We start from the raw sequence: 12,583 nt of genomic DNA on the forward strand, positions 1-12,583 counted from the left end.
TTTCTGTGCTCGCACAATAAGGAAATAGACTGTTCCTATTAGTAGGCAGGACAGACTCCTCCCTCCATCCTCGCCCAGCAGTTAACCTTCCCATCCCCTCTCCTCTGCTTCACAGATCACTTCACAGGAACGCTCTCCGCAGACTCTTCTAACCAGTCCACCTCTATTTGGAAGTTATGGAAAACTTTTCCAACGAAGTTCACCCTCCTCCAGCCTATGGCAACCAAGGCTATGAGCAAGTCAACCAGGATTATAAGAAATATTCCAGTCCCCAATCCACCGTGGTGACTATAATGCCAGAAGGTCCCCCTGTGCGAGATCACATCATCTGGTCGATCTTCAATGCCATATACCTGAACTTCTGCTGCCTTGGAGTCATCGCCCTTGTGTATTCCGTGAAGGTAAACTTTTCTTTAAAAAAAATATATAAATGGAATCTATGTAGAAGTTTTCCTTCTTCGGTCATGTGCTGAATGTTTTTTTTAACAATCGGTTCTCAAAAAAAAAAATCTATATTATCTCTCTCATACACACATTGAGTCTGAGGGGAATCCATTCTTTTAGATGTTTAATTCAATCCATTTTGCACAAAAATTGATTGAAATCATGGAGAATCTAAATCGATTGGGGGTGGGACAGGTGCTGCAGATCAATAGATCATTGCATTGCGTGGAACTGTTCAACACTGCGGTTTGATCGATCTTTCAATAGATTCCCTTCAGTAATCTTTTTAAATCAATGTGCTGTGTGTGGTAGGAATAATTTTCTTCTGATTTGATTCCATATTGAAGGGAATTTTTTTTTATTATTATTATTAGGTGGAAATCTATAAAGGTGCCCATACACTCATCGACTTTCTCCCCAGATTCGATTCATCTGCTGAGAATAGATTCACCAAAATGTCAGATCGTTTGTTTTTGTTTGACAAAAATATCAAACAACAAACAAAACCAGACAGGACAAAAATGTAGTTTCGTGGGGGCAAGAGCATTGGTAGATTGCTGGCCCATATCTCTGCACTGCATTAAACAGTGCAACTCTGCGGTTCGATCGATTAACAATAGATTTCCTGCTGGAATCTATTGAAAATTGATGTGTAGTGTATGGTAGACAAGACAACCTTCATCAGTGTCTCGAGTGGATGCGAAAGGCCATCGTTTAGTGCCATCTGTGCCCTAGCACACCCACCTTCTCTCCCACTCCAGCCTACCGTTACACATGTATGCACCTAGCGGTTGTACTGCAAATGTTACGGCTGTTTTTGATGATTGTTGTGCACACTGGAGTCTGTTCACAAATGCGTCACTGATGCTGCCTGTTTTTTGCTTGATCCTGTTCCATGTTTTCCTTCCAATCCATTATGGAGCACATCAGGGACAGGAATCCAGACTCGAGCAGCTAGAAGCAGTGAGATAATTTAACCCTTTCTTCGCTGCTATAATAACTGAGTGCTGCACGTTTTTTGTTTCTTCTTGGTTGAAACAAATAACATTAATATTGTGCTTTTCTCATGGTGGACTCAAATTGCTTGAGCTGCAGCCACTAGGGCACACTCAGTGGTAGAAACCTGCAGCGGGTCGGGTACCCGCGGGTTACCCGCAATGCGGGTCGGGTGCGGGTACCCGAGGTGCGGGTTGGGACCCCCCCATACTAGTGCATATAACTGGGAACACGCCAGTGTGAAAGAGGAAAAGGTGATAGGAAAGCTCTGTCTGTTAGTGACTGTGGATTTTTGAAAGGCCAAGAGCTAGAGAATGTTCTGACATGTTCTCTAAAGCTGGAGGGAGGAGGCAGAGCAGCACATGGCAGGCAGAGAAGCACATGCCACATGTGACAAGTAGTGTTGTCCGGATCATGAACGATTCGGATCTTTGATCCAAATCTCTTTTGTGAGTCGAATCATCCGAATCATCAAAATGAGTGATTCGGATCGCAAAAGGGGCGGGGCCAGGAGCGACACGCCCCCTCTCAGCGGGGTCCTGGAAGCAGAGCAGAGATGGATCGCTCTGTTGGAGGGGAGCCAGGGACAGGTAGATGAGAGAGAGAGAGAGAGAGAGAGGACATCGGTGCCACTGCCAGATATGTGTAGAGCACACATACTGGCTATAATGTGCTGCTCATTACAGGCTGTCTGTTCCGTAGTTATGCAGTGAACACATTGGAAACTTTTGGCTCAGCACAGCTCAGCAACTTTGCAGGCACTGTGATTGCTATGCAATATGATCCTCCTGCACTCGGCACTAAACAGCTGCACTTATGTTTGGGGAATGCTTTCTTTCACTGTGCGACGTTTGCATTCAAAGAGTACAGATGAACATATAGGTGAAATATATGTAAAGCATATGATTGCAGCATGTGGGTATTGTGTGCAAACAAACATTTCTGCTCTCTGCTCGTCCCTCCTCCCTTCTCTGTCCACTCCCTGCCCTCTGTCCATCTTCTCCCCTTCTCTGTGTGTCCACCTCCCCTCCTGTCCTGTTAGTCATTTCATCCCGAAATGCTTCCCTTATAACATACCTCCCAACATTTTAAACGAAGAAACCGGGACACTGGCCACACCCCTAACCACACCCCCAACCACACCCCCAAGACACGCCTACCATCATTTTTTTAATATTTTTTTTTTATTAATATTTATGCCCTTATTCTTTTTTTTTTTTTTTTTTTTTTTTTTTTTAATTAAATATACCCTCATACACCCTGCCCGTGGGTGGGGAGGAGGGTAAGGGTGTCCGTGGGTGGGGAGGAGGGTGAGGATGGGTGCCAAAAAATGATCGAGGCGCCAGCCGCGCGCGGTATGCGGGATGCGGCCATATCATTACTACCTCCCTCGAGATCTGCCCCCCCCTGTGTCCCCGTTAGCAGAGTGCGCAGCGAGCGGAGCAGGCTGTCATCTTACCTCCGTCCATGCACGCATTACCGATGTCTTTCTCCAGCTTCCTGCTTCCTGTGACGTCACAGGAAGCAGAGTGAAGCCGGACATCGGTATGCGTGCATGGACGCAGGTAATGACAGCCCGCTCCGCTCGCTGCGCACTCTGCTAACGGGGACACAGGGGGGGCAGATCTCAAGGGAAGGAGGGAGGGAGGTAGTAATGATATGGCCGGCATCCCGCATATCACTTAGGCGCGGCTGGCGCCTCGATCATTTTTTTTTTTTTTTTTTTTTTTTTTTTTTTTTTTACTGCTGCCCACTGCCGCCGGGACTTGGGGGGCTCATACCGTGACAGCGGGAGAGCCCCCCCAAATCGTGACAGTCCCGACGAGATCGGGACGGTTGGGCCCTCTGCTTATAAGATGATCCGAGATTCGGATCAAAGATCCGGATCTTTTCAATGATCCGATTCGAATCATCCGGATCATTGAAAAGATCCGAACTTCGCATTTCTAGTGACAAGATCTGCTGACACAGTGTAGCTGCATCCACAGCCATCTAGCACACACAGCCATCTAGCACACACAGGTATGTGTTTGCTACATATGACAAGAATAATTAAATACAGGATTTTATTATCATACAGATGCAAGACAATGGGGCAGATTTTTCAACACAAGTGCATGCAAAATGGAGGGACATTTGATGTGTGTGCTCTGGGTCCTATAGAGCCTTCCGACTCCTCCTCTCCTGGTCCCGTCGTTCCGGTGCTGGCTCGCCTGGTAGCAGTATTTGACCAAATTAGTCAAATACTGCTTTATCCGGCCGAAGGAGGCTGAAGAAGTCTTCAGGGAGCCCGAGTGCTCCTGAAGAAGGGCGGCCCTGTACTGCGCCTGCACAAGCACACTCTTGCACGCTCCTGGACCAGTTCAGGAACATTAAAAATAAAAAAAAAATCCACTTACCTGGGGCTTCTTCTAGCCCCTTGCAGCCGTCCTGTGCCCTCACTGCAGCTCTGATCCCGGCCGGGGTCCCTTCCGGTAAGAGGCCTACTTAAGCTCCAACGTGCGCCTCACTTAGTCGTGCTGACGTAATCCGGACTGTACTGCACCGTAGTTCTTTGCCTGCACAGTACGGTCCAGATAACGTCAGTGTGACTCAGTGATCCACACGCTGGAGCGCAAGTAGATGCTGACCTGGTGAGATCAGGAACCACCAAAGCTGCGGTGAGGGCACATGACAGATGCCAGGGGCTAGAGGAGGCCCCAGGTAAGTGGATTTTTTTTTTTTTTTTTTTTTTTAAGGCTCCTCGGACCTTCCCTTTTTTAACCAGTAGGCTGTCCAGCTGCTCGTTTTTTTATTGTTCATAGCCTTGTTAAATGGATTGTTTCTCAATATAAAACAAGTAGGACAGGTAATGGAGTAAGGCCCCACCCCTACATCACACACAAGACTCTTTTTTCCCTAGGGCAATATGAATTGGGTTTGGCAGACTAATAAATGTTTATTACGATAAATCTTAACCTTTAAAAAAAAAAAAAAAAAAAAAAAAAATATTTTATTAGATGGTAAAAACACAATGCACAAATATCTGGATGTAATCCCTGTATTCATACGAAAGAACAGTTTGCTCAAAAACTCTTTTCATAACGGTTGATATGTCAGTGATAAAGTTCAAAGCCTGATGTGCATTTCACGGTTCAGACTGCTTTTTCAGAGGCAAATCGTGTTGGTGCCAGAGTCGTGCATAGGACTCTCGCTTTGGGTTCTAATCTAGGCCAGGAGATTATCTGCATAAGGCAGAGTTCTCAAACTCAATTTACCCGGGGGCCGCAGGAGGCAAAGTCAGGATGAGGTTGGGCCGCATAAGGCCTCTTGCACACTGCAAGAAATTCAGATTCAGATTCCGCTTTTTAATCAGTTTTTACCTCCGATTTCAGATTCAGATTTGCAGTGTGCAAGGAGCAAACTGCAAATCTGAATCTGAATCTGAAGTAAAAACAGATTAAAAAGCGGAATCTGAATCTGAATTGCTTGCAGTGTGCAAGAGGCCTAAGGGAGTTCACGTGTCCCCGCCGCAAAACGAGGGCTGCAGAGCCCCCAAATCGCCCCAGGGGGCAATCCGCCGGCATTTCCTGGAAGGGGCAGAGCTTTCAGCTTCAGCTCTGCCCCTCCTGACGTCAATCGCGGCGGATCGCCGCCTCTGCCCGCCCCTCTCACTCTTCCTTCACAGAGAGGGGCGGGGGAGAGGCGGCGATCCATTCGGCGATTGACGTCAGGAGGGGCAGAGCTACAGCTGGAAGCTCTGCCCCTCAGCGCAGTCGTAGATGTTTGCGCGGGGGATTTGGGGGTCTGCAGCCCTTGTTTAGCGGCGGGGATGCGTCGGATTACTTGGGAGCACTGAAGCGAACTATAAGGTAAAATGGGCAAATATAGTTTGCTTCCGTGTCTCTTTTGCTTTTGCCGGCAGGCAGGGCCGGTTTAAGCAACAATGGGGCCCCAGAGCAAAATAAACCTACCCCAGCCTGCATGGGGGACAAGGGGTTAAAAAGTTTCAGGAGGGGGGACCCCACATAATTTTTTTAAAAAAAATTCCCACACTCACAAATAAAAATGGGAAAATAGGAAAAAATGCCAGGAATCTTCATACAGCCATATTGCGGCTGTATAGCGATCCCTGGCCAAAGCGCTGCGGCTGCGTATGGACCCCCTGGAAACCCTGTCTGGAAATGTATTGCTCTTTCTTTTGATACATGTAAAATTACACTACCGTTAGGTTTGCTACTAAAAGTGACATTTACCGCATTTAAAAGTATACTATTTTCCTTCGAAACTTTAAAATCGATTTTCTCAAAAACTATAAGGTCTTTTTGAAAAATTGTTTTTTCCTCTTATTCCTAATGATCTCCTTAACATATCCTGCAAATTTAGGGTTTCTAGCATTTAAGGTGGATTTGCTATTAACCATTAAAGTCGGCGGGTTTTTAAATGTGTATTTTTTTCCTTTGCAACTTTAAAATCCATTTTCTCAAAAACTATAAGGCCGATTTGAAAAATTTTTTTTTCCTCTTGTAGACACTGGGGGCCCCTACAAGCTCTGGGGCCACAAAATATTGTATCGCGGTCCGCAAATGGCCCGCGGGCCGCGAGTTTGAGACCCCTGGCATAAGGTATACATGTTTTGCGGCTCCAAGAAGCTCCCCCCACCCCCCTACAATTAGCACAACTTTGGTGCTGCAAAACATTTGTCCTGCTTTTGTTTCAAAGATGATAGCAATAGTTTCCCAGACAATAACATCACCCAGCCCCTGTAAAACGGCCTACAGATATGAACATGGTGGCGTTGGAGGTCGGGAAGCTTCTGCCCCCTCTCCCCCCTACTTGGGTCTTTGACAGCTTAATGCTGGGAATACACCATACAAAGCATTCTGTTGTTTTTTTTTTTTTTTTTTTTGGTGTTTGTTGTTTGTTTGTTTGTTTGTTTGTTTGTTTTGTTTTGTTTTTTTTTTTTTTTTTTTTTCTCCAGGCAGATTTACCTTCAGATCGATTATTTCCATGTCCAATCTGATTTCTGAGCCTTTTCCGATTGATTTCCTATTGAAATGAATGGAAAATGGTCAAAAATCAGATCAGACATGTTGGAAATAATCGATCTGACAGTAAATCTCATAGTATAGATTTTCTGTTAGATTTCCTGTTAAGCCTCATCTACATGGTACAATTTTCCATTAGATGGATCTATTAATTTCCAATCGGATTGCATTAGATTTTGCAATAGATTTTGAATACTTATCGGACATCTCGGAATTTATATATTGCGCGGAGAATCGACTGCGGAAAACTTATTCCCAGCATTATAGATCCGTCTATCTGATGGAAAATTGTACCATGTAGATGAGGCTTTATGCTGGGAATACACCATCCAATTTTCTGTTTAAGTGCGTACACACGCACCACAGAAGCCAACGCCATGTCCGTCGGACCCTCCCGCTGGGCGGAATTTCAGCAGACTGTAGTGCGTGTGTACGCAGTGTCGGCGAACTGATCAGGCTGTTCCTGAGCGATCCGCTGAGCGGAGACCGGGGGAATGGCGCCGGCCGGATCATGTAATGTATAGTTTGGGGGGGGTTAGCTGCGGGGAAGTTAAAACAGTAGAGGGTGCGATTTTGGACAGAAATCGATTGCTCGATCAGCGTTTGTGCAATGATTTCACAGCAGATTGGATCACAGTGATCGAATCTGCTGTATATCGGCAGGAAAATCGTTAGGTGTATGATAGTTTGAAAGATCTTTTTGGACAACAGTTTGATAGAAATAGAATTTATCACATGGTGTTTTCCATAGAACAGGTTATTTAAGGAATGCATGAGGAGTCATTCAGCTGCTTACAGCTCCTGGTGGTCTGAGTGAATCCTGGTTGCTGGTTGTTTATGCATATGTGTTGAGCAGGTGGAGCTGGGAATAATGCAATGTCCAGCTCTCCTGTACAGTCAACCACATTCCAGGAGATAGGGTTTTGGAGAACAGATACAATTATGCTCTCTGTGGTGTGTCCTTAATATCAATGTGATGGTAAGGGTACAGTTAAAAATGGCGCCGGCCGAATAATGGCGACATTTTTTAAACTATATCTTTTTTTTAAACGAAATTTATCGTATTTACAATTGGTAATTAGGAGGATCTCTGCCTCTCCCCGCCCCTCTCAGTCTTCCTTCGCTGAGAGGGGCGGGGAGAGGCAGAGATCCGCCGCTGACAGACACGCGTGAGGCGGGACTGCTGCTCATAGCCCTGCCTCACTGGGAAACTAAGCCCGGATTGCCCCCGGGGAGTTTGGGGGCAATTAGTTAGATTAGAGCGTCAGGAATGCGGCGTTTTAGTTAGGGCTATTGGGTATAACAATGTTGTTGAATAAAAAAAAATTTTACAATGGCAAACGAAGACGACAATCTGTGCCATTATTTCACCCTAAAAAACGATCAATATCGTTTTTCATAAAAGTCTATGAGGCACCGTTTTTCACTGATCCGGATGGTAATATTGTATCAAAGCACAGTAATAAAACCTTTCAGTTATAACATGTTGCGGAGTGCTTAGATAAAGGCTGGAAAGGGATGACGTTATAGATATCCACTGATTGTTGTTTATCTTGAGAACTTATCATATTAACCTGCTGTGATTTGACTACAAGGAAAAACCTTGTTGGTTGGTAAGCTGGTGAGGTATACAGTTACCAGGGATAGAAAGACTTTGAAAGAGTGATCTGTAAGAAGAGAGAACTTTCACCTCGGAATGAATTTCCTATACTGTATGTGGAATGTTTCTCCTTTCTGTGCTCAGCAACTCTGTAAGTCTGTATCAGCCAGTCGGTATGTGGCTGGAGACAGGCAGTGGAGAAAAGTGTGACTGTAGTGCCTAATAATAAAAAAAAAAAAAATATATATATATATATATATATATATATATATATATCTGAGAGGACTTGAGCTACATACCCGGGGGGGGGGGGGGGGGATATGCAGGTACTGAGCCCTACTGGGCAACAAAGCAGCAACAACACTGTACATATGTACAGTATCAGCTGACAACGCATATGTTGCTATGCGCAGGAGGGGGGGGGGGGGCTGGTGGGCAGGGGAATGATGAGAACAATGCCTGGCATCTCTACATATCCAACATGCTGGATCTTTAGCAATCGCCATTGGTGTATTGGTTTGGGTGATAAACCTGATGACCAATAAGGCCCGTTGATCATTCAGACAGGCTTTTTAATTATTTGTTTGGGGGGGGGGGGGCAACGCAAAGGGTATTAGCCCTTGCTCTCGCAGCTTACACTTTCAGCAGCGCATGAAACTCTGCAACAAACGTCAGTTAAAACAAAGGATTTTGGTGCTCCAAAAATGCTGCAGCATTTTCAGAATAAAGTGAGATGCTAAGATGCCTTCCCACCGTTCCCTCCTTAGGATTGGTCCACTCATACCAGCATGCAGGCAGACAACTCATGCATACAACTTGAAATTGTAGGCCAGGCTTCAGGCTGTAGCTCTCCTATACATATACCACTATAGCCCGTTATTGCAATGGCGCAAGGGAGTGTTTGTCGCTTCCTTAAATGGCTGGTTAGATGCATATGCTTGAGTTCCTTCATTTAAAAGTCTAAATGTCAAGCTGTAGGCATGACTTCTCTGCCTGCATGCTGGTATGGGTGGATCAATCCTAAGGAGGGAGCTGACAAGGTGGGTTGGCTTTATTTTGGAAATGTTGCAGCATTGGGCATGGGCAAATTTGGCCGCCCTGCTGTTAACGGAACTACAAGTCCCACAATGCATTGCAGGAGTCTGACAGCCACTGTCATGACTCATAAAGGCAAATGCATTGTGGGACTTGTAGTTCCGTAACAGCTGGAGGGCCAAGTTTACCCATGCCTGGCCTAGATTGTATTTCAGCAGCTTCTGCAGAGGTGTATTTCCCTTCTCAGCCTGTCACAGTGAACTGCCATCAGCAAATCGGTGAGGAGCAGGAATATGGGAGGGGAGGGGAGATTACAACTTCCCTCTCCCCGGCAATGTACCAAAATAGAGCCAGGCTGACTGAGATAAAATTCAATACAGCAGAAACCTTTATTGTGTTGGAATGCTTACATTGCAAACTGCATGTAGACTACATAAAAAACACAGAGCAGTGGGTAAATGGAATTTTTATTTTGTGGCTGACAAACCCGCTCTAAGCCGTATTGCAAGTGTAAACTGAGTGCAAGGGTTAACATTTGATTTGCAGTTCACTGGAATACTTGGCATGGATTTCACTGCCAATCTATTTTGGAAAGATCTTTTATCAGGCTCACACACAAGGCCAGCTTTTGGGTGGACACAAGGTTACTGCTCTACCGATGCTTAGTTTTTGCCTTTGTTGGCTGGAAGAGTTTGTACCTGGCCTTCACCCTCAGTTTCCCAAATCGCTCGTGTGCGATATTTCTGCGCAGGAGAACAATAACGAAGTACAACATTAATGTTCTGATTTTATGTATTTGAAACCAGGTGTGTATATATAGACGTCAGCGAATACATATTTTACAGACTAATCAGCTGCTTGTACAGAATGGCATACATTGAAATATGATCAGCTATTGTGACTTTTAGTTTGGGATTATATTTACATTCCCACTAAACAAGAATGGTGTACATTTTAGTATGTTTGGCTACCTGACCTCAGTTTGTTATATTTACATACACCATAGCTAAGATCTGTCTATCTATATATTACATTCTTGTTTACATAAGTGCTCAAGATCCGTAGGTATCTCCTTAAGATGGCAAACATTTTATGCTGGGAATACACGGCTGGATTTTCTGCTCGATCGTTTCGCTACTCCTATTTCCGGGGGCGATTCTCTTATCTTCCGCTCGTTTTTCTTTTTCCATTGTTTTTCTATGCGTAATCGAGCGGCGAAATGATCGGGCGGGAGATCAGACATGTCGGAAATTATCTATCGAGCCATCTAAATGGCTCAAAATCGAGCTGTGTATGCCCAGCATAACAGACTTGAGTAACAATAGGGAATTACACTAGGGGACTTCTAATAAAGACCATTTGTTCTGTAAAGGGCAACAAATAGAATTTTCCATCAGATGGACCAGTGAGCTGATAAGAAACACTTTGGATGTATACACACTATGCAATTTCTTATCGATTTTGCATTAAGTACCCAAAATTGATCACAAAATCAATCGGACCGGTCGAATTATCTGATCAGATGGAAAATTGTACAGTGTACCCAGGTTAGTATTTCAGAAGCTAAAACATTTGTTCTTTGAGGGCTGATTCACACTCGGAATGCAAAACGCAGTTGTGATTTTGTCGCAAGTTTGCCGCAATTTGTATTTTGATTCCCGTTCAACAGGATGAGAATCACAATGCAATCACCTCCAAAGTACTGCATGGATCAAGTTTGCGACTTATGCAAAGGCTGCAGTGTGAATGATCCCATAGGCATACATTAGCAGGAGCGCTTTGCTGATCACCGGCAACAAGCAAAGATCTGAATGGCGATCAAGCATGTAGCAAATCTTGTCAGATCTGACATCCTCTGGTTGCTAAGGAGATTTCCCCTTTCTTCGTCTTCACCAGAGGGGATGCAGCACTGGCAGCCCCAAACAATGCTCACTTGGTGGCTTTTAGTCCAGGCTCCAATGTAAATAGCTGAACCCGGTCAGGTCCACTCTACTGTACAGACAACTCATCCATGTGCTGTGCAGTAAAGCGAACCCGACAGATCGCAGCGCTGACAAGTAGTATTTTGGGGCGTCCCACCACTGAATTGCCTCTGCAGAGGCAGACAGGCGAAGGACCCTCCAGGGGCACTTTTATTAGCTACAGATACACTTCAATATTTAGTGGTGTTGCTTTGTTGCCTTTCCCAAATTTCCTCTTACACAGTCTTTATAGAGCTGGATTTTTGTGTAGGACACATACTGGCATAGCTCACAGCTGTCTCTTCTTTGGGGGAACAACCCCTCTTTAGCAATAAAATCTCTCTATCCCCCTCTTCTCTTAGGTCTGATATATTGACTTATATAAATGTAGTATTTGATCTGTCAGTGAGTGTCTATGTACACTAGGGTTGCAACGGTATGAAATTCCGCGTTATAACATAAAAAAAACACATGGTATTACGGTATACGGTATAATTGTTAGTTATTTGGACCCACACCCCTCCTTACATTAAATGTGCCCCCGCCCCAGTAGTAGGTGGCCGCAGCATAGGTAGCCAGGGGTAGGTGTAGCCAGTAGTAAGTGGCCGTAGCATGGGTAGAGACGGGTAGGTGGTCACAGCATAGGTAGCCGGGGATAGGTGTATCCAGTAGTAGGTGGAAGCAGCATGGGTAGCCAGGGATAGGTGTAGCCAGTAGTAGGTGGCTGCAGCATAGGGAGCCAGGGATAGGTGTAGCCAGTAGTAGGTGGCCGCAGCATAGGGAGCCAGGGATAGGTGTAGCCAGTAGTAGGTGGCCGCAGCATAGGGAGCCAGGGATAGGTGTAGCCAGTAGTAGGTGGCCGCAGCATAGGGAGCCAGGGATAGGTGTAGCCAGTAGTAGGTGGTTGCAGCATAGGGAGCCAGGGATAGGTGTAGCCAGTAGTAGGTGGCCGCAGCATAGGGAACCAGGGATAGGTGTAGCCAGTAGTAGGTGGCTGCAGCATAGGGAACCAGGGATAGGTGTAGCCAGTAGTAGGTGGCCGCAGCATAGGGAGCCAGGGATAGGTGTAGCCAGTAGTAGGTGGCCGCAGCATAGGGAGCCAGGGATAGGTGTAGCCAGTAGTAGGTGGCTGCAGCATAGGGAGCCAGGGATAGGTGTAGCCAGTAGTAGGTGGCCGCAGCATAGGGAGCCAGGGATAGGTGTAGCCAGTAGTAGGTGGCCGCAGCATAGGGAGCCAGGGATAGGTGTAGCCAGTAGTAGGTGGCCGCAGCATAGGGAGCCAGGGATAGGTGTAGCCAGTAGTAGGTGGCTGCAGCATAGGGAGCCAGGGATAGGTGTAGCCAGTAGTAGGTGGCCGCAGCATAGGGAGCCAGGGATAGGTGTAGCCAGTAGTAGGTGGCCGCAGCATAGGGAGCCAGGGATAGGTGTAGCCAGTAGTAGGTGGTTGCAGCATAGGGAGCCAGGGATAGGTGTAGCCAGTAGTAGGTGGCCGCAGCATAGGGAGCCAGGGATAGGTGTAG

At 45.9% G+C, this 12,583-nt stretch overlaps 1 protein-coding gene across 1 annotated transcript in view; it reads left to right on the forward strand.

Annotated features, from left to right (window-relative positions):
* The window catches only part of LOC137539030 (dispanin subfamily A member 2b-like), an 80,711-nt gene that overhangs the window by 61,748 nt on the left and 6,380 nt on the right, over positions 1–12,583 (forward strand). Inside the window, exon 2 of the mRNA XM_068261498.1 lies at positions 116–401. Within this exon, the coding sequence (XP_068117599.1) occupies positions 177–401 (225 nt within the window). The 5' untranslated portion in view covers positions 116–176. The remainder of the gene's footprint in view (positions 1–115; positions 402–12,583) is intronic.

Source organism: Hyperolius riggenbachi, chromosome 11 (assembly GCF_040937935.1).
Source record: "Hyperolius riggenbachi isolate aHypRig1 chromosome 11, aHypRig1.pri, whole genome shotgun sequence".
Taxonomy (NCBI): domain Eukaryota; kingdom Metazoa; phylum Chordata; class Amphibia; order Anura; family Hyperoliidae; genus Hyperolius; species Hyperolius riggenbachi.